Raw genomic sequence first — 25,041 nt, forward strand, 5'->3', positions numbered from 1 at the left:
AAGAAGCATCACCTCATAGACGATTCTGTAGGTTTTGGTACCTCGGGTTACATATGCTTCAGGTTACATACGCTTCAGGTTACGCACTCCGCTAACCCAGAAATAGTACATTAGCTAAAGTGGTGCTTCAGGTTAAGAACAGTTTCAGGTTAAGAACAGACCTCCAGAACGAATTAAGTACTTAACCTGATGTACCACTGTAATTATATTTCACACACACACACACACACACACACACACACACATTTTCTCATTTTCAATAATGAATTAATTTAATTTCCAAAAGATCAGCAAATTTGCAAAATTTTGTGCTACTTTGGCTTATTTTAGTGTGTGGAATTTATTGTGCTACTATTGCTTCACAAAGTATTTGTATCAAATCATTTTATGCTGCCAATTGCTTTTGAAAAATAACCACTCTAGCTGTCCATCTTTAAATCTAATATGACTATATTGCCATCAGGAAACTTTATAATAAAAGTGCAGTCAGGCTAAAACTAGTTGAAGCTAGATTACTGTTCTGAGTCCATTCTGTGAATTCACAGTCTCAGTCACTCATGCTTCCATTTGATTAGGCAACAAGTAGAATGGGTAACTTAGAAACCATAAAGCTGAAAATAAAAAGGTAAAGTGTGAAAAAATAATTCACTGTGGAGGAATATGACATTAACATAATGCCTTGTGGTGCTGGAAACTAAGGTTTGTCTATAGGAAGTGGTGGGTGGAACCCACTTTCTGATTTAGCAAGGAATTTTTAAGAGCCATATCATGCAGAAGGATGAAGAGTAATTAATATATGTTATTGCAGTAGCCTTTGTGGAAGCTACCACTCCAAAATTCCCCTTTCTTTTGCACCTTGGTGTACTGCTACCCAGCATGTTAGAGCCACGGAGAGGGAATTAAGGAGAAAACCTTGGTCCTTTCTCCCTTTACACCAAGTGAAGAGTAAATAAATAGGAAGTAACAGGAGGAGGAATGTGTTTTGTGGGTGGGGCATTGGCCAGAAGGCATTTCAGGAAAAGAGAGGGCTGTCACGAATGGTGGCGTGGTTTTACAACCTCAGATTGCCTGGGAAACATGAGTTCTGGCTTTCTGGAGTATAACTTGGGAAATTTCTGAGTGAATGTAACAAGAACTATGAGCTCATACGTCTTGTGTCCCACCAGTGCTGGAGAGGTTTAATACCACATCTTCTGTCTTTTCATCAAAGCAGGGCTGCTACCTCTTTTCCCCTTTGTGTGCCATCTCTCGTAAATACACAGAAACAGAATGACTTATCACCTTTGAATTTTCTGGTACTAGCTAGTAAGCTAAAGCCACTTCCGCCTTAAGGAGGAGGTGGGGTTGCGGGCTCTCATGACCCCTCCATGTGCGTGGGGTGTGTGGTCAGCCACACACGATTGGGGGGATTCCCAGCCGTGTCACTGCCCAGGCGACCAATCCAATTGGTCTGGGGGTGTGGCCTGCTTCATTTAAGTAGGACGCGACAGGGACTTCCGGGTTAGCGCCATCGACTAATGGCGGATTCCCTCTGAGCTCCGGAGGGAATCGGCTCCGCAGGATTGGGTGTTGCCGCTGCGGCGACGCGGGGACCCTCAAAAATCACAGGCGGTGAAGCCTGTGAACCTGGTGACTCGGCAGGCACTATCTGTGCCCCCCGACCTGCGAAGGAGCCTTTTTAAAGGCTTCGGAACGGGCGACGGAGTGAGTGACGCGGTGCTGAGAGTCGACTGCTTCTCCTGCGGAGTGAAGCCGCACTGCCATGGTCGGAGAGCGCTGACTTCTTCTTGTGAGCAATTGGACTTTAAAGTAACAACCCGTGAGTAGTACGGAAATTGGAATTGTAAAGAAAATTTTCTTTTGAATTAGGCACGACCGGGGAAGGCGCAAACAGGAAGTCCGTCTCCCCGTCTTGTAAATTATTTAAAGCAAGGACCTGCTAACTAAGGTCGAGAGAACCCCCTTTTTTCTACTTTGGTAAAAGACTTTAATTTCACGATTTGGCAGTATAAGAAATTTAACTGGAGGATAAAGAGCTAAGTTTGGGAGCTGAAGTGCCACCCCCCCGGACCCGGGAGTGCTCCACGAGAGAGCCTGTTGATGAGGTACTGAAGAGTTTGACAGCTGTCAAATTAGCTGTCAAGACGGAAAAAGAGAACTTTGTTTCTGTTGCTTCTGCTGGTTATATTTGTTACAATTTGGTTACAATCTGTTGAAAACAAGGAAGAGCTGATACAAACTAACTGGATTTTTGGATTTGAACTGGAATGAATATCAAGGAACCAAAATCCCTCTAGAGGGGGTTTTGGGGCATTACAATAATGGCTGGAGGAGGGAAAATCCAGGCTGAATTGGACAGAGTCTTTGTTCTCTTGGGAAAGTTACAAGGCCAAATTGATGTTTTGGCTACAAATGTTACAACTCTGGACTCAACTGTAAACAACATTATTGAATCGGATAAGGATTTGAATCAGGAAGTCTATTCAACTGGACAAAAAGAGAAACTTGAGAGCTTTGAGAATTTGGAGAAGGAGACATATGCTGTCCTTGAAGAAAAGGAAGGAGGAGCTGCAATTTTGCAGAGGACAAAGGAGAACTTGAGGTCTGACATGATGGTAATAAAGGAAAATAAAAACTTGATGTGGAAAATCTGGCCTGAATTGGAGACTGAAAAATGGAGAGATCCCCTTATGTGGAGATCTGAAGACCTAAGGATTACAAATTTGCTTAAGGTGGAAGTGGGAGCTTTGGGGACATTTGGACTTGAAAGGAGTAAGAAACAAGATTCAAGCTCCACTTTTAAGTATGGAGGCCTGGCTGGAAGAAACATGGATCCTGTAGCTTCTCCGAGATTTGGTGTGCAACATTAAGGACTATCAAAATTTGGTGTGCAACATTAAGGACTATCAAAAAAACCGGCAGAGAAGAATTGAGAGAGAATTAAGAGCCTCGGATGTGAGATCTCCAGGCTGATAGTAGATTAAGACTGATGGATATTTGATGGGGACTGAAACCGGGAAAAGGGGGGGGAGTTTGGGAATCCAAAGGGTACATAATTTCAATATGTTCTGTTTTTATTTTGTTTATTATGAAAATTGGGGAATTCGTGGAAGGGAATTTGGGTCGACCTTAGAAAAAATGCTTTAAGAATGAGTAGTGATGTATAAGTATTGATGTTTAAGTTTGGATAAGGCAAAATTGGTTTTTTAAAATGAACTAAATAGAAATAGGTTAAAAACTACAGATAAGGATTTGCTGAATTAACAATTTGAATTGGAATACAAGAAGAGGAGGTGTGAGGAGGTCAAGGAAGTATGTTATTGAAAAATAAGTACTGGGAACTTTATGTGTTTTTAAACTTTTTTGCTTTTTCTGTTTTGATTCTTTTTTATTGTATTAAATTTGAAAACTTTAATAAATATCTTTAAAAATAAATAAATAAATAGGACGCGACAGGGAGCTCTCCCCTTTTCACACTTCCAGCTGCTCTGGTTTCCCCACCCTTCCGCCCTTTAGGTTTTTCATCTCTTGACCTTGCTATGGACTTCGGTTGGTCGCCGTTGAGGGGCCTGATGGGACTTTTTCTACTTGGCAAATTGGTACCAGCCACTTGGTTTTCGCGTACCTCATAGCAAATCATCACAACTTGGTAAGGTTAGGCGTTTAGGCATTGGGATATTTATGGAGAAGAGATGAGGGGAAGTAGCGCCATCACCTGCCCAAAACATTGAAGGTTATTCTGTTAAAGGAGTCCAGGGGCATGGCCCTGTCCGAAGCCCGGTGAGGCTGTGGCCTAAGGCACGACCCCTATCGGTAACCCCCAGGGGAGCTCCTAGTTGATATGCATCAGCAGGACTCCCCCTACTGGTGGTTAACACTTCCCGGACTCCCTGCAGACGGGCAGGAGTCAAATATAGTCGGTTAGGTCCAATGCCTAAGCCAATACCACTCACAACCAATAAAGTTGTGGCCTTTTTAAACCTATTAACCTAAAATACTGGTGTCAAGTGTCTTTATTCAACCTCGGGGAGTGGGGGGGCGGGACCTTGCCACGCAAAGAGATGAGTGAAGTGGACATTCCTTTTCTGTAGTCTGCAGGATGTCTGTAGTCTGCCATTTTCCATTTTCTTTTTGCCTCTGCAGCAGAGACACTCTAGTGTAGTGTCCCATGCTGGTACCAGAGAACAATTTTAATTGGGAGAGCACTCTAGCAGTCAATTTGTTGATGGAATTAATTAGTTAACACTGCAAACACGGAGAACCGTGGGATTTCTCTATTGTTCTGCATAATTTAAAGGTACATTGATATGCCTCTAGTATGTATTTCCTTAGTCATAGAAAGCAGAAAATAATGTGGCCACAAATATCTTACACACTTTGTTAATGATATTTTCTAACTTTGCACACTACTACCTAAACTATGCCTCTGGTCAATTAGGAAGTAACTGATTGATGGCTATGGTAAGCATTTTATGTAGACAAGATGTAACTAGAAAATTTGAACTGGGAATATATATTTTTTTAACAAACTGATAGTGCTGGTTTACTAAAGAAACCTGTCGAATACAGACTTCAGGCAGTTGTAGACATTCTAGGAGTGTATTAGTTATCATGTCTGTTTTATTTTATTTTAAGCCTTTGAAATGTATCAGTGAAGAAACAATTCAAAATCCTATATTCTTCTTGTAGTAGAAAATAATTCCTTGCTCAACTAATGTGTTCTATCATTTTCTGTCCTGATTGCCTTTCTATTCCTTTCGCCCGGTGGTGTTCCTGAATTAGGGGTGGGCCAAGTCATTTGTGACCACTGGACTGTACAAATTTTCTCTGCCTCTATGACAGGGGCTCGGCAGTTATTGATGTTCCTCCCTGGTCAGCAGTTGAGCATGAAATCTGTTTACAAAACAGCCCCAGAAGTAGATGTGGAATTGCATGCATGAGCTCAACATATTATTGATGCTTCTTCTTAGCTACCTTGAACTGCTTCATCCATACAATAGAAATACTGTTCAAATACAGCCAAAGTTCCTTAATATGATGTAAGAGTTGCTAACTGAGCAACCCCCAACTCTGGCACTTCTGTTTTAGTGGGGCCATTTGTAGATGGCAGGAGACTTCCCCTCCTGCCTCCTTTGTTCTGGACATTTTATTTATTCTCAAAAGTACACATATTTCTGGCTAATACATTCTTAACACTGAGCGACTATTGTAATGAACAATTAAACAGGGCCATGTAGTAGGTTTCCATGAGACTGCACAAATCCTTTCATTATTTTGCTAAGGGTGATTGTTTGACACGAGTTCATAACTTTGCTATACAGTCGTACATTGGAAGTCGAACAGAATCCGTTCCGGAAGTCTATTCGACTTCCAAAATGTTCGGAAACCGAAGCTACGGAAGCCGTGTCAGATGTTCGGCTTCCAAAAATAGTTCGCAAACTGGAACACTCACTTCTGGGTTTGCGGTGTTCAGGAGCCAAAATGTTTGAGAACTAAGCTGTTCGAAAACCAAGGTATGACTGTATTTGTTATGAGAGACACAAAGAGTATGTTTTCTTAAGATACACTGCGTTTTGTAGTTTCACCTTAAATAGTCAGCGATGCATCTTTCTGTTTGAAATGGTTCCTTCAGTTGAGGACCCAATCCCAGTGAACCCTGCTCCCAGGGAACAAAGGCCTAGCCTAATATGAGTATAAAAACTGCACAAGACAATGTTCTGGGATTCTAAAATTTGCCACAACTGGAGAGCCAGTGTTGTGTGTTGGTTAAGAGTGGTAGACTCTTAATCTGGTGAACCGGGTTCGTGTCTCCGCTCCTCCACATGCAGCTGCTGGGTGACCTTGGGCTAGTTACCTTCTCTGAAGTCTCTCAGCCCTGCTCACCACACAGAGTGTTTGTTGTGGGGGAGGAAGGGAAAGGAGAATGTTAGCCGCTTTGAGACTCCTGAAGGGCAGTGATAAAGTGGGATATCAAATCCAAACTCCTCCTCCTCCTCCTTCTCCTTCTTCATGGATTCCAGATGTAGGTAGACTTTGACTGAGGCATTGGGCGTATATTCTTGGGGGAGGGGCACTGACACTTGAGCAGGGTCAAACCTGGAAGGTCTACTCTACGTCAAGATGAGGGTCTAGTATGGCTTGTATGTACAATGCAGTTTTTGACTGTCCCCATTGCCATGAGCTCCCTCTCACATTCATTTATCTCCATTCAGTAAGTTAAAGAAAATACGCTCTATTTCTGGATGGAGGCAGAACTTTTGCATTTGTACAGTTTATTTCTCAGATTCAGATTTCTAGGTTGGTTGCTTAGTTGACATGCTAGTATATACTCTTGACTGGGTGATACAATAGCAAGCAATACATTCTGGTTACCTTTTTCTGAAACAGGAAATTTCATGTCTGATTTTAAGGTTTATACAGGAATCATAAACAAATTCTTAGTCAATTAATCCTATAGGTATTCTCAGAAATCCCATTGTAATCCTATCTCCACTTACCTGGCAGTAAGCTTCAGTGAGACTGACTTCTGGGTAGATAGGTATAAGGTTGTCCTGTTAGTGTCTTAACTTTGCAATGTGCATGTGGATGTTCAATTAAAAATGTTCATTGCAAGATTGAGCCCTCACTTTTTAAAGGCAGATGTTGGACAAATGCAAGCTTTGAATAACTGATAGGCAGATATATATTTCAGTTGGCTACTTCTTTTATAGAATAAAAATATTGATGTGAGATCAGTATCACTATTAGAATATCATAATATACAGCTGTCTTTAAGCAGATGTCATACAAAAATCAGCCTTCTTTATGGTCCAGCTCTTACTTCCATACGTCACTACTGGGAAAACCATAGCTTTAACTATACAGACCTATGCTGTAGACCAGTACTCTCTTGAAGGTACAAGATACTGTTTCAGCATTCTTTTTAAAAAAATCTCTTGCTGTGTCTGTTTCAGTAGCCTTCTTCTCTTTCTTAATCCCCCCACCCTTGTATTGTGCAGATATTGTCATGGATTGGCCTGTGTGCATATATAGAATCCCTGCATGCAAAAATTTCTACATACCAGTGTTCTTAGCAAAGGGCATTCCCATGAATAAAATATTTATGGAGTATTGTGTTTTGCTATTCTTCATGAAAAGAGCATCAGTAATGGCAATATTGAAACATTTCACTGCTTTCGGAGCCTCAGTGCATGAAGTCAGTTGCAAACAGTGCCCCCAGCTCCTGCAAAGTTATCTCTAGAAAGAGGAGTTTGCAATATAGGGCAATATAATTTTACTTTTTGTGCATGTTTCCTTCACAAATCCCAAATGACACTTCTTTCCTAAATTGTATACAATTCCCGTTTCCTTAGTATTGAACTTAATCTTCTTGCTTTCTTATTTTCTCTTTTTGAAATATGCCAGTCTGGATTAGCTTTTTGCTGTTGGACGTTTGGAGCTAGATGTGACTCAGAAGCATACACAATGGACATGAGGATGTTGCTTGGTATTGAAAAGGGTTCTTAGAGTTAGAGATTTAATTTAAAAGCAAGTGTAGTGGAAGAAGAATTCCTGCTACCCTATTCAGTACTATTTGGCACGATTGTTTGTCCATCAATGAGTGAGGTTGAGGGCCGAGGTTAAAGTATGTTGTAGGTCAGGACTAAAGCAGAGCTTTTGTGGAGCTGCTTGACAGCATTTGCCTATATCCTGCCTTGTTCCTGCCCAGTGTTACCAGCCCTGTCATCCGCATGGCTTCACTAACATTATTTTAAAATGGCACTTTCCTATTCCAGATGCGTGTGTTTTCACAGCCTGAAATACTAAAAGCCTATCGCAGTCATACAAGAAGCTACAGAGTTCTCCCCCCTCCCTAAAAGGGCAAGGGTCGCAGGGGAACATATTAGTATGTTTTCTGGTTAGTTAACGTCATGGCACTCTGAAAGTGTGCAAAGGAAAGGATCAGGAAAGGGCTCCAGGTTGTGTGATGTGAACGATAATGAGAGCCACTCGGGGCACAGTGCCAAAGACTTTGCTATTGTTAATCACTTACGTCTGCATGGAGAGGTGAGCAGAGCAGGGTGTTTATAGCTACAAAATGCATCACCTTCTTTTCCGCGTGACATTTTGTGACACAGATTCCCATTCACAATCTTTCTGAAAATATTGAGAAGCGCAAGAAGTGTTTTTGGAGCAACACATTGAAATCAGAAATCTTACGTAACACAAGAGGGTGCGGTGTGTGTGTGTGTGTGTGTGTGTGTGTGTGGATGCATCTCAAATGAGATTGCACTTTGTCCTTGACATGTAATTATACATTTTCAAGCATGAGTGTTCTGTATCCCCCTTTCTTTCCTGTTCCATGGGTTAACTCTGTCTTGCGTTCTGTCCTGAATTCCAGTTTAACTTGGATAATTTCTAATATTTGAGGCATGGTTGTTGCACTCTCCTTGTGCCACCCTCCCCAGATCTAAGCCCTGTAAAGGCTCCTCATTTAGGCCGGTGTGGGATGCGGTAGCCTTGCGCCTCTCAATACCAGCCTCACCAGCAAAGGTGAGATTGGGATCAAAGAGTGCCTGGCCACCGCGTCCCTCAAATCACCCTCCCTGAGTGCTCGCAAAGCAATACAGGACTGGTTTGGGGAGGGAGCCATGCTCCCCAGAAACATGTACTGCTCAACACTACACCTCTGACCCACAGGGTCTCTGAAGAGCCCATGGATTCCTCAAGTAGCAACTTGTAGGACTGGAAGACCACTCCTTAAAAATGTTTGCTTGATCGGAGGAACAGATGCTAAGCCTTTTAGGAACAATAGGCCTTGCGCTAGATGGAACCAGTTGTATTTCACAAGCCCCAATTTCTCACAAAGAGTAGCCTTTTGAAATAGGGTGCCCTTTCTCGATGAGATGGTTCACCCAGAAAACACCGTTGGACTCTCATCCACAATACTGAAGATCTTTGTCATTGTTGTGGGAGTTTGGATGAGCAAGGAAGGGAGGACTTGCCCGCTGCTAACACATTGCACCATTGCCACCAAACTAACATAGTAGCATGAAGAAAGGGGTTAGCTATTTTATCTACAGTGGCCCACTGGGGGTAGGACTGGTAGTGCCCATACAGTTCCCACCAACTGCAATTCCCTCCATAACTAAGAATTTTTACACCTCCCAGAATAGCATTGTGCACCTTCACCAATCAAGGTGTGACTTCCTCTCTAAAGATTTTACAGAATTCCCTGCTAAAACCATCTGGTCCCGGGGTTCTTCAGTTCTGGAAAAAAATGTGTGCGCCTTGAAGAAAAACATGATACTTCTTCTGGGGTCCTGTTCAGAGTGCTTCATGTGTCGATCAGATGTTTAATGGTTATTGTATTTGTATTCATTAAAAAAAACCACAATAAAATTTGTTAGTTTTTAAAGAAAATACTTAAGGAAGTTGCCAAGCAGGCCTGGAAAGGGGTAGCCTTGGGAAATGGTCTGTGGAATGGGATTTGCCTGGAGAGAATTATGAGGGCCAGACAGGGAGGACTGGAGGGCAGAATCTGGCCCCTGGGGCTGAGGTTTGCTATCGCTTATGTGGGGCAAAACAAAGCAAATCAACTGAAGGAACTAAAAGCCGCAACAAACCACATGCGCTGTGTTGTGAGCAGAATTTAGAATAATAAAAATATTTATTATTTGTTTATTTATTAAAACAAGATTTGTTAACAGACTCCAAAATCGGTAAACTAATTTGGCTTAATAGAATTTCAGAAGCATCTCTTAAGTATATTGCAGGAAGAAAGGAAGTGACCATCACCCTGAAGGCCCATAGTATTGTCTTAAGATTCCTGTGTGTAATCATTTTTATTAGTTTTCAGTTACAGTAACCCAATAAATGCCTCATTGTCAATACCAAATTATAATACAACTAATAATGCCAATTGTTCAGATGCCAAATTGTATTCTTTTGTTGATCCCCTATGCGCTAGAACTGATGATTTGATAATTTACTTTAACTCTGCATTCAAAAAACTTACAAATTCCAATTACTGATACATACCAGCCAGAATAACAAACCCTTATATTGCAGCTGCAATTTTAACAACTTCCATTCACATTAACACCTCAAATAATTTAAAGTCCTACTACAGGCAAAGCCTTCAGACTCTCTCTTTGTTCTTCTTGTGTGTGGCTATTTTTCTGTCCATGATGTTTCTTCCTGTCCTTGTACTGTATTATGTCCATCTTTTGTCAGTTGTTGCTGTTCTCTATCATACCTTGGGCAGAGCAAGTAATCCATTGCATTGTCTTAAGATTCCAAAGGGGTATGTATGACTGCCAGGATTGTCAGCCATGACGAAGAATGTGCTTTCTGACCAGTGCCAGAATTACATATTAGCTAAGCAAGCTATAGCTTAGAGCCCCACACTCTTGGGGGCCCAAAAAAATTAAAGAGAAAAAATACCTGGATGTATATTTCCAAAATATAAGATAAAAAGCAAATAAAATAAAACCTACAACAGGGTTTTGTGTTGTGTAGGCTTGCTCCTATGATGTAAGTAATGATGTAAGTAAGGCCTGCTAGCCTGCTCCCTAAAATATCAATGGTTTGCTCATTTCTATATATAGGGTGCCTACATTCTGCATGTGCAAATGGCTTTAGATACCTATTAGGTCCATAAATTACCATATAGCATATATTCAACAACAAAAAACCAGTGACAGTTGTTGACAAAGGGCAGCTGGACATATAAAGGGCCCCATTACTTTCAGTAGCTCAGGGCCTCGTCAAACCTAAATCCGGCCCTGTTTCTGACCTAGTCAAGCAACACATAAGCAAATATGTCTTACGTGAGCTAGGAAGGGGTATTTATCCTTCCTCATTTTATCCTCCCAGAAAAACCTGATAGGAACTTCAAAAAAAGAAAAAAGGATGTGACTGAAAAGGGAGGGGCGAAATGGTCTCACTAATTGGCATTTCAAAATATGAGAAGGCAAGGTTATCTCTAGAAAATCTTTAAGACCAAGATAAATAAATAAATAAATAGTTGGGAAGCAAGAGAGTGAAAACTGCCAGATGGCTGTATAGAATACACCCCTTTTTAAAAGTTGTATTATGGTCCGTTCAGTTGCTACCAAAAGCTTCATTGCACATTTGAACCACAGGAGAAAAATCTCCCCTCCCCCAGCGCTACATTAAAGTAATAACTTAGTTGAAAAGGTCTTTGATGCAGCTCACAATTTTCTTCTTCATTACTCCCCTGAACCATTTATTTGCTCATTAATTTATATGTGCCTTCTCTAAAGACACAGTTAGAAAACTTGTGCGCTGCCAATGTTCAGATCCACCTCACCCTCCCGCCCGCTCCCCACAAGGCCATCAGTATCTGGAAATAGTTCGATCCTTTGTCATTACTCCTTCAGATGGGTAGATGCAAAAGCCCAAATCATCTCGTCTTTGAAAATGCATTTGATACACTTTCCCATCTTCTGTGATAGTATGGGAGTCATTATTGCAGCAGTTGGCTCTGACACGCTTGCACAGACACAAATTGAGTCCGACAGGACTGATGTCTCATGGACTTTGCTGTCATTTGAAATGCTGGCACAAAGATGGTAGCGGTGAAAGCAGAGAGCTGGTTCTTTCAGCACGTTGAGGGTTTCTGAGGGTTTTGTGTTTTGTGTTAGGTTTGTGTTTTGTGATAGCAGCAATCAAATCAAGAGTTGGTTTTCCATGAGCTTTATTAAAGCTGAGTTCTAGTGTCTGCTTCTCTTTTTCTTATCTCAAGTAGATTTTTAATATTATTCTGTGATCTAAAACAGACTCTTCATACCGCCCACGGATCTGTATCAATCCTTTCCAGTAGAATAATAATTAGTATTATTTTCTCTCCCCTTTTTCATCTTAATGTTTCCTTCATGCAAGCAATTCTTGCATTATGATATAAATAGTATTTTTTCCCTATTGTTTCAGACCTGCCAAAGCATATATCTTACCTCTGCTTAGAAAACCACAATTAAATTGTAGAGTTATGTTAGTAGCATAGATCTATTTTTAGATATCTCTAGAATTTCCTCTTGGAGGCGATGCGTTTTGTGTGTGTTATGTTTCTGACATAGCTTGGTTGGAGTGAATAAAGTAGAGTCAAATTGATTTCTTCTTAAAGGCAGATGTTCATGCTGTATTATTCATTAGTTCTTATACAAGATACAAAATTAAACCGATTGAACAGGAATATGTAATCTTTATTCATAATTTATCCATGAATTATATAATTCGCGTTTAGTGATAAATCAGAGAGGAAACAATAACAGTTCTGTGTGGACAGATTTTCAAGATGCCACACCAGATAAGACTTGGTTGGATTAATCCACAAATACCAATATCCTAGCCTTGCATATAGCGCATTAGGAACAGAAGCAGATTTAGCTCTGTCATTCTTACCTGATGCAAGGAAATCAGCTTCCAATATGTTGTTTGTTAGCAGGCTTTTGTCCTGGAGGTTGAATCCTTCTAAACCCTTCTTTAGAGTATCTGTATGGCTTATTCCAGCTGAAGTATTAAAGTAGGACATCATTAGGAATGACAGCTCATTTTCGTGATGTGGTGCTAAGGAAAGGAGACTCTCTGCAGCACATAGGAACTGTTGATCACAACCTGGGTTACAAGGTGCCTTGGAAAAGAACATAGTGGCTGTTAAAATGTGCTACTCTCGGGTTATTTTACCAGGCTAATCCCAGCCTTCAAGACTGGAATCCAATGCTTTTATCTTGCTCATTAAAAGTGTGCATTGTTTATGCATTTGGAAAGGAAGGAGCAAAAACATTCTAAATATTTCTCTCTCTCTCTTTCTTGTTCCTCTCAGGCTTTGAAAATTCTTCATCTGGAATTTCAGATTGGAGAGACTCGCGGTGGCTTCTAAGCCAGTGATCGAAGCCGCCAAAGTATGCTGGTGCCAAGCTGTCGGAGGATGCATGTAGCCAGGCCAGTAGTACTGCTCCTCTGCTTCCTGCTCTGTGCTGATGCTGAAAGTAAGCTCTCCCCGTCTACTTTTTTCACCCTTGCAAATAAAATATTGGCTGTAATGAAGAGTTCTGTTTATGGTCGGCACATTCTGGGGGCTTGTGAATAATCTTGCTTTTGACTCAGACTTGAGACACTGTGGGATCCACCTTGGCTCTCAGCCAGTGTTTGAAAGGGATTATTTACTGAGTTCCCTACTATTTTTTCCTGTCGTTAATACCCCTTTTCTTGAGCGTTGGAAGGTTCCTACTGCTCTCTGTTTGCTTGTGATCAGTCATTTCAAAGAGACAATGCGAGCAAAATTGTGTAGCCAAAACAAAACCTAACCTTGCTTGCCAGAAGGCAAACATCACTTAGTCTTACTAGGTATTTCCCCCCCAGTTCCTTGGATATTTTCTTTTCAAGCTCTGAAAAGACAAACAATGCAATGTTGAGGCCAATTAAAATTCCAGGTCCTTTGTGTCTGTCACAGCAGCTGTTGTAATGTATTATGTCCAACAGCTGTCGTGGAGTACAGTGTTTGAAGAAACCAAGCAGAACTGTCAACTTTGAGGCTGGGCTTTAGAGTGTGGAGACTTTGGTGTACTGCAGGCACCTAGGTTCTAAGTCCAGGACTCATATTGTGGTACTGTAGAGTTTTGGTCAATTAGCTTGCCAATTAATGAGAAGATAATATCTTCTTCTTAATTAGGAAATCATTAGGTTTGCCTTGTTTACACGTGTTCTTTGTCCCAGCTGTCTTCTGGCTTTCCGCATTGAACAAGGAGGGAAAACCCCTCTTGCGTGAACTAGTTGAGGCAGGTTTGTCTGTATTCTGGTGACATCACTTGAACTTGCAGCATTTCCCACTGGTAACTTCTTTGAGCTAATTTTGAGGGAATCTTTAATTTGGAGGGGCTTTGTAAGCATCCAGGGGAATCACTTTAAGAAGTAAACAACCTGAGTGCTAAAATATTACATTACAATGTAGGTATCGTTAGCAAGCATTGATACTACTTACTTGTCTCTTGGGTTCAGCATGGATAATTGTTATTTGAACATCTTCGTCAAGAAAGAAGGATGGTATATAGTGTGCTCTTACTGTCACACTTTGATTCAAGTTAATTTATCAATGAGTGTACTAAGCTGCAGATTCTGGTGGCTGTTCCTCGTGGTTTTCTGTTTTCAATCATGTGTACAGAATAGTCTGAAGTTAGGTTTAGAGTGAATGAAATTTAGAAAGCAAACACTGAAAACACACATTTGTAAATTAATGACAGTGGTGAATGTTGGACCTCTTCCAGATAGTTAAATGACCAGCTGGGATGTTTGTGCATAAGGTGAAGACAAGGACATTTTAACACTTCAGCCAATAAATAATGAACTGGGATATAGCCCAATCTTTTTTCAATTAGGCATTTTAAGAGAGTCACTTTTTTAAAATGTGGAAATTGTTCTTAAAGGACAATACATTAAAAATATATATCCTAAAGTTTTGCCAATTGTAAAATGTTCATGATGATAGAACTGGAGAAAAAATTGTCACAAGTCAGATAAAACTTTGCAAAGATCACAGGTTTTTTTGTTTTTATAAAAAAGTGATACAAAGTTTAAACCTTCCCAGTAGCTCTTGGGAATGAACAAAAGAACAACTGTTTCAACAGTTTGTTTCTTTTTCCTTTGTTAAGCATTTGAACACAGAAATAATATTTTCCTGAGAATCGCTAGCAGATTTAGTTTTTTAAACAGGCAATTTTGTAATAAAGTGCTTTCAGATTTCCTTGCTTTGCTAATCGTTGTTTTCAGCATTCTGTTCCTTATTGCTCAAAACAAAATAAAATTTGGCAATCAGCTATTAAGCACTGTGGGTTTTGACAAGAGGCTTTTGTTTCTCTTAACACATTTGCTTCTTTGGAGTAGTTCATGAAACTGCCGACTTAAGGATAATAAGTAGGTCTGGTTGGTTAGTTTCCAATTAAGTATTTCCCACTGGAAAATGTTTCGCTGAAATTTCTTGCTGGCAGAAATATCATTAAATGCTCTGTGGGGAAAGTTATCATCCTCCCATGCTAATGTTACATTTTATAGACCCTGAGTATCCAAAGTGCATTATGGGAGTTGAATTTTGCAGAATCACTCCCATTGCCTCAAGTCATCTGCGTACTTGTCTCATACAGACATAAACATACAGTGGTACCTCGGGTTAAGTACTTAATTCGTTCCGGAGGTTGGTTCTTAACCTGAAACTGTTCTTAACCTGAAGCACCACTTTAGCTAATGGGGCCTAATGAGGTACCACTGTATACATATACAGGTGATGTGTTCTACACAAGGCAGAAGCCCTCACTGGTTTAAGATTGGGGTATCTCCTATTGAAGTCTGCCCAGCAGCTGAGATAACATTCATAGGCCCTGCTGGTTGTATCCTTTTGCCTTCCTTGACTGAGATCAGGGAGAATGCTTTATTCGTGACTCTGCCTATGCTTTGAAACTCCCTTCTGAAGGAGGCAGTCTCACCCTTCACTCCTTTAGGAGCCTTCTGAAAGATAGTATATGCTTTCCTTTAAAAAAGGGAAAAAAAGCTTTTTGTTTCTGGATGGTTGTTTTTATAATATTTTTAATCTGTTGGTGCATTATGATTTAGTGTTAAGTGCTGGTAACTTAGGTGTTAAGTCAGATGTTAAATTGTGGCATTATTATTTTTTATGAAGAAAGGTGGAATGGAAATGTGTTTTAAGTGCATAGTATACACTGGTTACTCCTGCCAACCTAGCAGTTCGAAAGCACAAAGTGCAAGTAGATAAATAGGTACCACTCCAGAGGGAAGGTAAATGGCATTTCCGTGCACTTCTCTGGTTTGCCAGAAGCAGCTTAGTCATGCTGGCCACATGACCTGGAAGCTCCCTAGGCCAATAATACGAGTTGAGCGCTGCAACCCCAGAGTCGTCCGCGACTGGACCTAATGGTCAGGGGTTCCTTTACCGTTTACCTTTATACATTAGTTATATATGTCACTTTGTGTTTGTGTATAATACTGATCAGAAGGTTGACGGTTTGAATCCCCGCGACGGGGTGTGCTCCTGTTGCTCTGTTCCACCTCCTGCCAACCTTGCAGTTCGAAAGCACAGCAGTGAAGTAGATAAATAGGTACCACTGCGGCAGGAGGGTAAACGGTGTTTCCGTGCACTCTGGTTTCCATCACGGTGTTTCGTTGCGCCAGAAGAGGTGTAGTCCTGCTGGCCACATGACCCGAAAAGCTGTCTGTGGACAAATGCCGGCTCCCTCAGCCTGAGAGCAAGATAAGCGCTGCAACCCCATAGTCCCCTTTGACTGGACTTAACTGTCCGGGGGTCCTTTAACACACACACACATACACACACACACACACACACAGAGGCTGCTGCTTCTGCTCCTGTTGCTCACAAACCTGCCTACCTGCCAATCCCTTCCCTTTATGCTTTGTCCCAAACTCCCTCCTTCTTCACTTGCAGCTCACCCCTCAAAACCCTCTGCACTTCACAGTTCACCAACTACCCCCCTCCCCAGTCCCACTCAATGCTGTCACTGCTAGGGAAAGCAGAATGAAGGGCAGATCTTTTTCCACCCGCTCCCCTGATGATGTGAGAAGCAAGTCTCTATTTTGAAAGGCAGGCTTCCTTCACCTGGAATGCCATCAATGCTTTGTGTGTCCCCCTCCATTGACATCGCTTTGGGGGAATGCGGAGGGAAGAAAGACTTCTCCCTCCCCTGATTCAGTCCAGGGAAGGAAGCCTGCAGTTTTTTAAATGCAGGCTTCTTCCTTCTCACAGTGGTGACAGCAGGGGATTGTGAGAAGGCCAGCCTGGGCCACCCACTTTTTCTGCGCTCCTCACTTCCTTCCCTGCTCTTCCTTTTGAATACGATCTACAAAACATGATCGCATTCCAGCCAGAGTTAAGCACCTTTGTGTCCCATTAATGTAAAGAAGGGGCAAATTTAATTAGGTGCTTGAAAGACAAGGTACATATCCCATGGAGTGTAACCCTTAACCTCCTGCTCTTTGCATTGCAAAGGGAAGCAGGGGAAGTGGTCAGGAAAAGGACATTTAAACCTTTCCAATTTCTCCACCCCAGAGTTTCAGAGCCACGTTTACTTATGCAAACACATAGAAACCCAACAGGTATAAAAACAGTTGTGGGAGAGGAGTTGTAGCAAAAAAAAGTTGTGGACAGGGGCAAAATCAAGGAATCATTTCTTGTCGATTCTGCACTGAAAATTGCCTTCTCTTTGTGTTGCTATTCTACAAAGAAGTAGGCATCCATATTTTCTAGTATCCAGTTGCCTGCAATGTGCACAAGATTTACATCAGATATACCAGAGAAAGAAGGAAACAAACTGCAAAATTTTAGCTCTATCCTAAGAAGAGATAAGTTGCCAGACATATCTTTTGATTTTTAACTTTCCCTCCATTTATTTGGAAGGAAAACAGAGGGAGCTGCATGTGCTTCGAGACCCAAAACCTATCCCCCATGGAAATAAAGACACAGTGGAGACAGAATTTAATTTAAATGTTAATGGGCAAATTTTGGCCACAACTTTATTAAAATACACAAATGTGCCTGGTATTGGTTTAGGCATTGGTATCAAAACTATAACTGGCTCCTGCCCACCCTGCAGGAAGCCTGGAAGGGCAAACAACCAGCAGGGGGAGCTCCATCAATGTATATTGACTGGTGTTCACCCCTGGGGTTCCCGGGGGTCCTGGCATGGCCCTAGCCCCTCTCTGGGCTTCGGACGAGATCCAGACCCCCGGATTCCTTTAATGGAATACCCTATTCATTGGAGGGGCAGTTGATGGCTGCACCTCCTCTCCCCACATTCCCCTAAACCAATGCCTATCCACCAAACCTTACAAAGTTGTGACGATTGCTAAGAGGTAGGCAAAAACCAAGTGGCCACAGCCAATCTGCCACACTGGAAAAAATTCCTTCCTGGCCCCCACTCCAAAAACAGGCGACCAACCGAAGTCCAAAGCAAGGCCAAACACGACCTAATTAACGGGTGGGTGGGCGGGTGTTCAGAAGTGCGAAGCAAAAGGAGTTCCCTATGTCATGCTGCCAAATAGATACCCCCAACCCCCAACCTTGCCACACTGCTGATTGGCTAAAGGCCATTGGCATAACTGTGGCACCACCGTCTTGGAGCGGGGCAAGCCCCACCCACAAGCTGCTCAGGGAAGAGTTTCAGGGCCGAGCACAACATGGAGCCTCTGTTAGGAGCATCCAACTTATCCCCCCAGTCATTTCTGCAAGTTCCAAGTATTCTTCACCTGCCAGTCAAGCTTCACATTTCTCAGTCTTACTTTGAACCTTCCATTCTTTCCTTCTACTGACCGTAGCGCTTACTATTCCTGATTGCTAAGGTTAGTTAAGAAAACAGTAGCTTAGCTATACCAAAATGTTATATAAAAGCATAAGGGTAGCATGGCTGCAAAGCAGTATTTATGTATTTATTTATTGGGGGAACTTAATCCCTTCATTTCCCTATTGAGCATTTGTAAGATTAATAAATGCTGCTAAAACTGTAGCTAGCAACAGTGCTTCCCTGCTGGGCTGATGTAGTCAAGGAGTCTGGTCTATAGTGATGACTGCATGGCTTACAATATTTCTGAGAAATGACCCTAGTTCTATTTTTTTTACATTTTATTGCACTTAAGAACTTCAGAAGAGAGGGCAGAGTGTGTTGCGACTGATTACAAAGGCATCTCAGTTTGAAACACATGAGACCTGTTGCTCTGTGTGTTGTAGTGGCAAATTCATTTTGGGGAACGAATGAGGTTTTCCAGCAGAGCGTTTTGAGGATTGCCACTGAAGGACGATTAGATAATAGCACAATGAGTATAGATTGCCATTTCCCTTTTGCTTGTAATTAAACATTCCCCTGAGCTCTCTTCTTTCAGTGCAAAACAATAATCTGGTGAGAGGGCAATATAATACGATACTAGATTTTTGCTGTTAGATGGAAACGTACAAAAGTGGCTCTGCAGATTCACGTATTCCAATATTATCTTTCATTAGTTTAAATAAAATCAAAAAGATATTCAAACTCACAAGACTCCCTAAGACAATTCATCATTGTTCCTGGTTCTTCCTTTTTTTTTTTTGGATGGAACAGTTGCCATTGTTGAAGCTTTTTCAAAGGTTAAGCCATTTTATGAAGTTTTGGTCAAAATTGGCTTTTGACCAAAGGTGACAGTTGTGTTTATAATGAGAACTCCTGTCTGCACAAGCTCTCCTTTCCTCTTCTGTTTCAATACAAAAACCTGATAAGTGATAAAGATGGATTTCCTTGTACATTCCTAAATAGCTCTATCACCGCAAGGGCGATATAGGATTGTAACAGATATACAGTCGATTCCTGTCTTACTTTCTGTGGAAGTTTCGCCTATGAGAAAAGTTCATAAAGCTAATAAGTTTCTTCATTCTAATAATATTATTAGAGGAGTTCTAATCCCTTTGTTCCCACAGAGAATTAATTGTCAGGCTTTTTTTGTTTTTAACTCTGGAATGGAGTTTCTGTGCCATCTGTTCATAATTCACCACTGGCTCATTTCATACATTTGGCAATCCTCATGCTATCACATTCAGGATGGTGTGTGCTTCTTGAAGCTACTGTTGTAATGGAAATGAAGAAGCCTGCGGTATGTCCTGAAGATGTCTGATTTGGCCACGTGCCTTGGGATTCCTCTGACATGCTCTATGTGGGGCTGCAGCGGAAAAGTTCTCAGAAACGTCAACTGGCCCAGGGAGCTGCAGCCAGACTGCTGACTGGAGCTTATAAGGAACAGCTCCACTCACTACTGGTCTGTTTCCAGGCACAATTCAAAGTGCTGGTTATGACCTCTAGTGCCTTTTACAGCTTAGGCCCAGGATATTTGAAAGGGAGTTTCGAATTCTATGAACAGCCACCAAGAAGGCCCTCTCCAATGTCCCCACCAAACACACCGGTGAGGGTGATGGGGCTGAAAGAAGGGCTACTCCAGAAGACCCCAAAGCCTGGGCTTGTTTATATGGGAGAATATGGTCCTTCTAGAGACGCTAGACACTTTTAAAAGGTATAGGATGTCAAACCGATCAACCAAAGGGCTGGTTAAAAAGGAACATATTGCCTGGCACCTAAAGGTATGTAATGAAGGCGCCAAGCAAACTTCCCTGGGGAGAGCATTCCACAGACTGGGAGCCACTGCAGAGAAGGCCCCGTTCTATAGCATTTCATTCACTCAATTGCTTCCTTGAAGAAGCAGAAATGAGTATTGTCCTCTCTAGTCCATTCTTATTCATACTAATCTTAAGGGTTAATTGTAGTCTCGCTGCAAAACCCCACAGACAGAAGCACTTTTTATCAGGAGGTGTGTTCCCTTTGAAATGTAAACAAATAAAGTTTGATCGCTGCTGCACTTTGAAACACTGATTTTTCTTCTTCTGACTGCTGAGATAACAGGGCATGAAATGGGTGATTTAGTGATTTAGCTATCTAGGAATGCTCAAGTTTGTATAGACTCTTGCTACAGACAGATATAATGATGAGCTATGGTTTATCATGTTAGGAAGGAGCCATGGTGATGCAGCTCTTGGAAAAGTTTGTGCTTCCGTGAACCAGTGGACCATAATTATTTTCATGGCTATAATCTTCTGATTTACTGTTGGAGCATGGACGCATTTAGCATATTTGTCCCAAAACAGGATCTATCTCTGGCCATGCACATAACTCATGCATTCTGTTTTGGATCCTGGATAATGCTTGACATGGTCATTTCTGGTAAAAGCTTTTAGTTCATTAGAATGGAAGGAAAGCTTGTGCCGTTGTGTACACATTTCTCCACTGACAGCATGAAAAAACTGGAATTGGATAGCAGCACAAGCTTCACCCCCCTCCCTCCCTGTCCCACACATGCACAAGGCAGCTGCAATAGTGCTTTTATTTTTCAATTAGGTATAATGTGTAAATATTCTGGTGTATGCTTGTCACTTTCTGGATGAATTGTTCCCCAGCTTAGCACTAACCATATAATATTCTGGAAAAGTAGTCCTTTGATAATACTAAATGTGCACTGTTTGGAAGAGAGAAAAACAGATATTACTTTGCCAGTTCTTCTTTGGACCGCAAAACATTGTGGCACCAGGTGCTGGTTTTGACCTTTAAAGCCCTTTGTGGCTTAGGGCCCTCGTATTTATGGGACCGCCTCTCCTGGTATGCCCCGCAGAGGACCTTAAGGTCCATGAATAACCATTGTTTAGAGGTCCCAGGCCCTAAGGAAGTCAGACCATCCTCCACCAGGGCCAGGGCGTTTTCAATGATGGCCAGAAGGAAAAGGCCTTCAGAACTCACAGCCAAGCGATGTCCCTCTATTGGGACTTTAATAGGTGTGGTGTTTAGATATGCTAGAGAGCAGGCACGCCCAGTTCACAAGAGAATGTGATCTACTCCCAGTATATAAAAATCGCTCACCCGAGAGTACAGCGCTGGCAATCACACACAGCTCTAAAGCCGGAAGCGGGGGCGGTTACATTACTTGCCAGATCTACCAGGATCACCCCAGCAATCTACTTGCAGATTGCAGTCGACCGGTTGGACACGTCTACTGTAGAACAACTCTACAGAAACAAAATGAATCTGGGTTTGGTCAGTGCCCGGATAGAAAACTGTGTGGGAACTCCATGCAAGCCATCCTTCCTGGAAGAACATCACTAGACGAAAGGCAAAATATAATACAATAAAGATATGCACATGGATGGTGCTCCCTTATTCCTTTTTCCATCTACCTCTTTAGTCATCTTACACCCATATCAGTTTCATGCCACCAAGTGCCTCTTGCAGTTTTCTGCTCATCGAGTGATATTTTGTATGTTGCAATTTCATCACCCCCCCCTTTTATTCAACTGTGTGGTGGAATTCAACATAGTGCTAAGGAGATCTTTGTTCACCTCAAGCAGTTATGTTTGTCTGAAGGAACAAACCCCACCCCACCCCGTAGGCTGTTAGGAGGATTGTTCCAACCCTCATAAAGTGAGATGAGCGCCGCAACTCCAGAGTCAGTCATGACTGGACCTAATGGTCAGGAGTCCCTTTAACTTTTAAGGATATTTGGGGAAGGAGCAGGAAAGCCTGTTGCCCTGGCTTCTGCGAAGAGAATTGAGTTCTTGAAACTGGTCCTGTGTGTTCCATTTTAAGGATTTAAATTTTATTTGCATGGTAGTACGTATATCCATATAGCCTGAATGTCACGGCCCTTGCCATAGTGAATGGAAAGGGAACCAAAGAGCATATGCTCAAAACACATGGATTACTCTACATTTTTATATCTTCTTGGATAATCGTCCTGTTTCCTGGCTTGATTTGTTTTGCTGTGTAATGAGCATGCTAATGTTCGGTGTCACTGAATAGCTTTTAAAGAGACTTAGTCACAAGGAATTGGAGATATATATATATATATATATATATATATTATATCAGCTCCCATAATGGTCTTTTCTCTACAATCAAGCGGTACATGAATTTTATGAAATAAATAAATAATGAAATTCAGTCTAGGGAGGAAAAATCAGTGATGGCTGTGATAAACCTTTTGATTTTATTCTGGAGGAAATATTTTATTTCCTTTTGAATATTAACACCAACTCACACAAGCGTAGCATGACCGTAGAGCTCTGTTTTTATTTTCTGAAAGCTTTTTTTTAAAAAATGTTTTTGGCTCTCCTTGATAGATTTCATTACTTAGTCAGTGTTTAACCTTGCATAAATGTCAATGGAGCCTCACAATACAATGGAGAAACAATACTTGTGTTTCACAACAAAACTCATCTGGCTTCCCCTTCACTCTCTGGGAGAGGCAACCAGCTGTACTTGTGGAGGTTCCTCAATATGAGTGTGAATAGGGCTCTGATAACCTTTTAGTGTGGAGCTTTTTCATGTGGAATAATGAAGACGGTTATTTTTCGATGCTATCTGTCTTCATTTGTGTGTGTGTGGTGCTCTTTCACACTCGATGTCAAATGTACCTGTTTCCAGTGCTGTTTCATGTAGTCTCGGTTGGAAATAAGTTTGAAAAAGGAGTGTTGTCTGCATTCCCCCCCCTTTGCAAAAACCAGAGTTATTATATTTGCTTTCACCCTTTAAAAAAAGTATTTCAGTCGCACGTTACAATACAGCCCTAGGAATTCTTTTTGAGTTGATTTTACGAAAATTGCTATGTAGTATTGTGACAGTAATTTTACACTGCACTTGCTAAATTTGACATTAAAATGTGTCTCGTAAGGCACTTATATTATCAGTTTTCAAAAAGTTTTCTGAGACAGAAGTGGAAAAAGCCTATTACACAAAAATACCCAATTGAAGTTACTTTTTCACTTCACTAATGTTATGTTATGCTTATCGTTCCTGAGGCAGTGACTCAATCACTGAAATGACGGCTAGTATTTCTAACTGGGGCTTTCCATTCTGTGCTTTATCCTGCATTTCAAAGTGAATTTGAAATATGTAGCTTAATTATTTACATGAGATTGATTATAGAGTCTACAGACGTGTTGATGCCAGAAAAACCCCCGTCATATAATGGTAGACTTCTCACAAGTGCAACACATCCATGAATATCTGTGCAGAAGAAAAATACACTGAATTCAACAGGACTTACTGCGACTTGTGTGTGCATATGATTGCAACACTAGACACTTTTAGCAATGCTGCAACTAACAATGAATATTTATTTTGTAGCTGCACAGTGCAGTAGGCATAATAATAATAATAATAATAATAATAATAATAATAATAATAATTTTTAAAAAAATATTTATACCCTGCCCTTCCTGGTTTAAAAACCGGGCTTAGGGTGGCTAGCAGCATATATAAAATACTGATTAAAATGCGACTTAAAAACAGCATAAAATACAATATAAAATGCAGCATCAATAGCAATAAAATTCAAAAATTCAGGGGTCATTTTTTTTGGGGGGGGGGACCCAGTCAGTAGATCACCAGGGCTAACTGGCCAAGTTGGTCCAACTTGGGCCAGCAAGGTAACCAGGGAAGAATTTAAATGTGGGGTCCCAGAAAGGGTTTCTTCATAGAAGAGGAAAGGGAAAAGGGAATAGAGGTTCAGGCTAATTCAAATTGAAGGCCAGGTGGAATAGCTCTGTCTTACAGGCCCTGTGGAAGGAGGTCAAGTCCTGCAGGGCCCTGGTCTCGTGGGACAGAGCATTCCACCAGGTCAGAGCCATCACTGAAAAAGCCCTGACCCTGGTGGAGGATAGTCTGGCTTCCTTAGGGCATGTGCTCAGTATGGTCTTATGTAGGGTTGCCACGTTGCAAACAGTGAAAATCCTGACAGAAAAGTTGCTGAGCTTTTTTTAGCTATGCCCAAAGTTCTTTGAGCTGTTTTGGCAAAAATGCCGGTTTTGAGCCATTTTTATGGAATATTGGAAAAACGGCACTGCCAACACAGGCTGCCATGCGTCCAGATTTTCCCAGACATTTTTTTTACGATTTCTGCCCGGACACTGCTGCCGACTGCAGTATTCTATATATTTCCAGGAAATGGCTATCCTAGTCTTATGTAGTTGTGTGTCCAACTTTCAAAAGCAAAATATTAGATAGTGCAACTTTAACCATGTACAGTGCCGTATGATTCACTTTCCCACTGCGCCTTGTGGTGGTTTGCCTCTGACCTGTTCAGTGTGGAAGCAGACATCAGCACAGTGCATAGAAAGGCAAGTGCTTAGGGAATATTGCCATGAATTCATTGATAACCAGTCTCACAGTTCTTCCCGTGGAGGAGGTGCTATTTGGGCCACATGGGTCACAGTTCAGCTACATCTGTGTAGTTTGATCTGAAGAACCACTCCTCCTTGTCCTGAGAAAATGACATGTTGGATGGTAGCAAGATGCTACACCTCACAGTGCTGCAATCAGGAAACATCATCCACCTGCTGGCCAACCCAACTGCTGAAGAACACCAACAGTTGGAAAATACATTGAGGTTGCCTTCAGAAGGCTCTCAGAGAAGGCTTGGATATATGAGCAGGTTGAGGGAGATTGCTCAGGTCCT

At 41.5% G+C, this 25,041-nt stretch overlaps 1 protein-coding gene across 41 annotated transcripts in view; it reads left to right on the top strand.

The window, feature by feature from the left end:
• The window catches only part of PTPRD (protein tyrosine phosphatase receptor type D), a 1,152,007-nt gene that overhangs the window by 840,976 nt on the left and 285,990 nt on the right, over positions 1-25,041 (top strand). For all 41 annotated transcript variants that reach the window (XM_053371570.1, XM_053371569.1, XM_053371568.1 and 38 more), the window contains one exon: positions 12,827-12,992. In XM_053371570.1, the coding sequence (XP_053227545.1) occupies positions 12,908-12,992 (85 nt within the window). In that variant the 5' untranslated portion in view covers positions 12,827-12,907. The remainder of the gene's footprint in view (positions 1-12,826; positions 12,993-25,041) is intronic.

This window comes from Podarcis raffonei, chromosome 17 (genome assembly GCF_027172205.1).
Source record: "Podarcis raffonei isolate rPodRaf1 chromosome 17, rPodRaf1.pri, whole genome shotgun sequence".
NCBI lineage: Eukaryota > Metazoa > Chordata > Lepidosauria > Squamata > Lacertidae > Podarcis > Podarcis raffonei.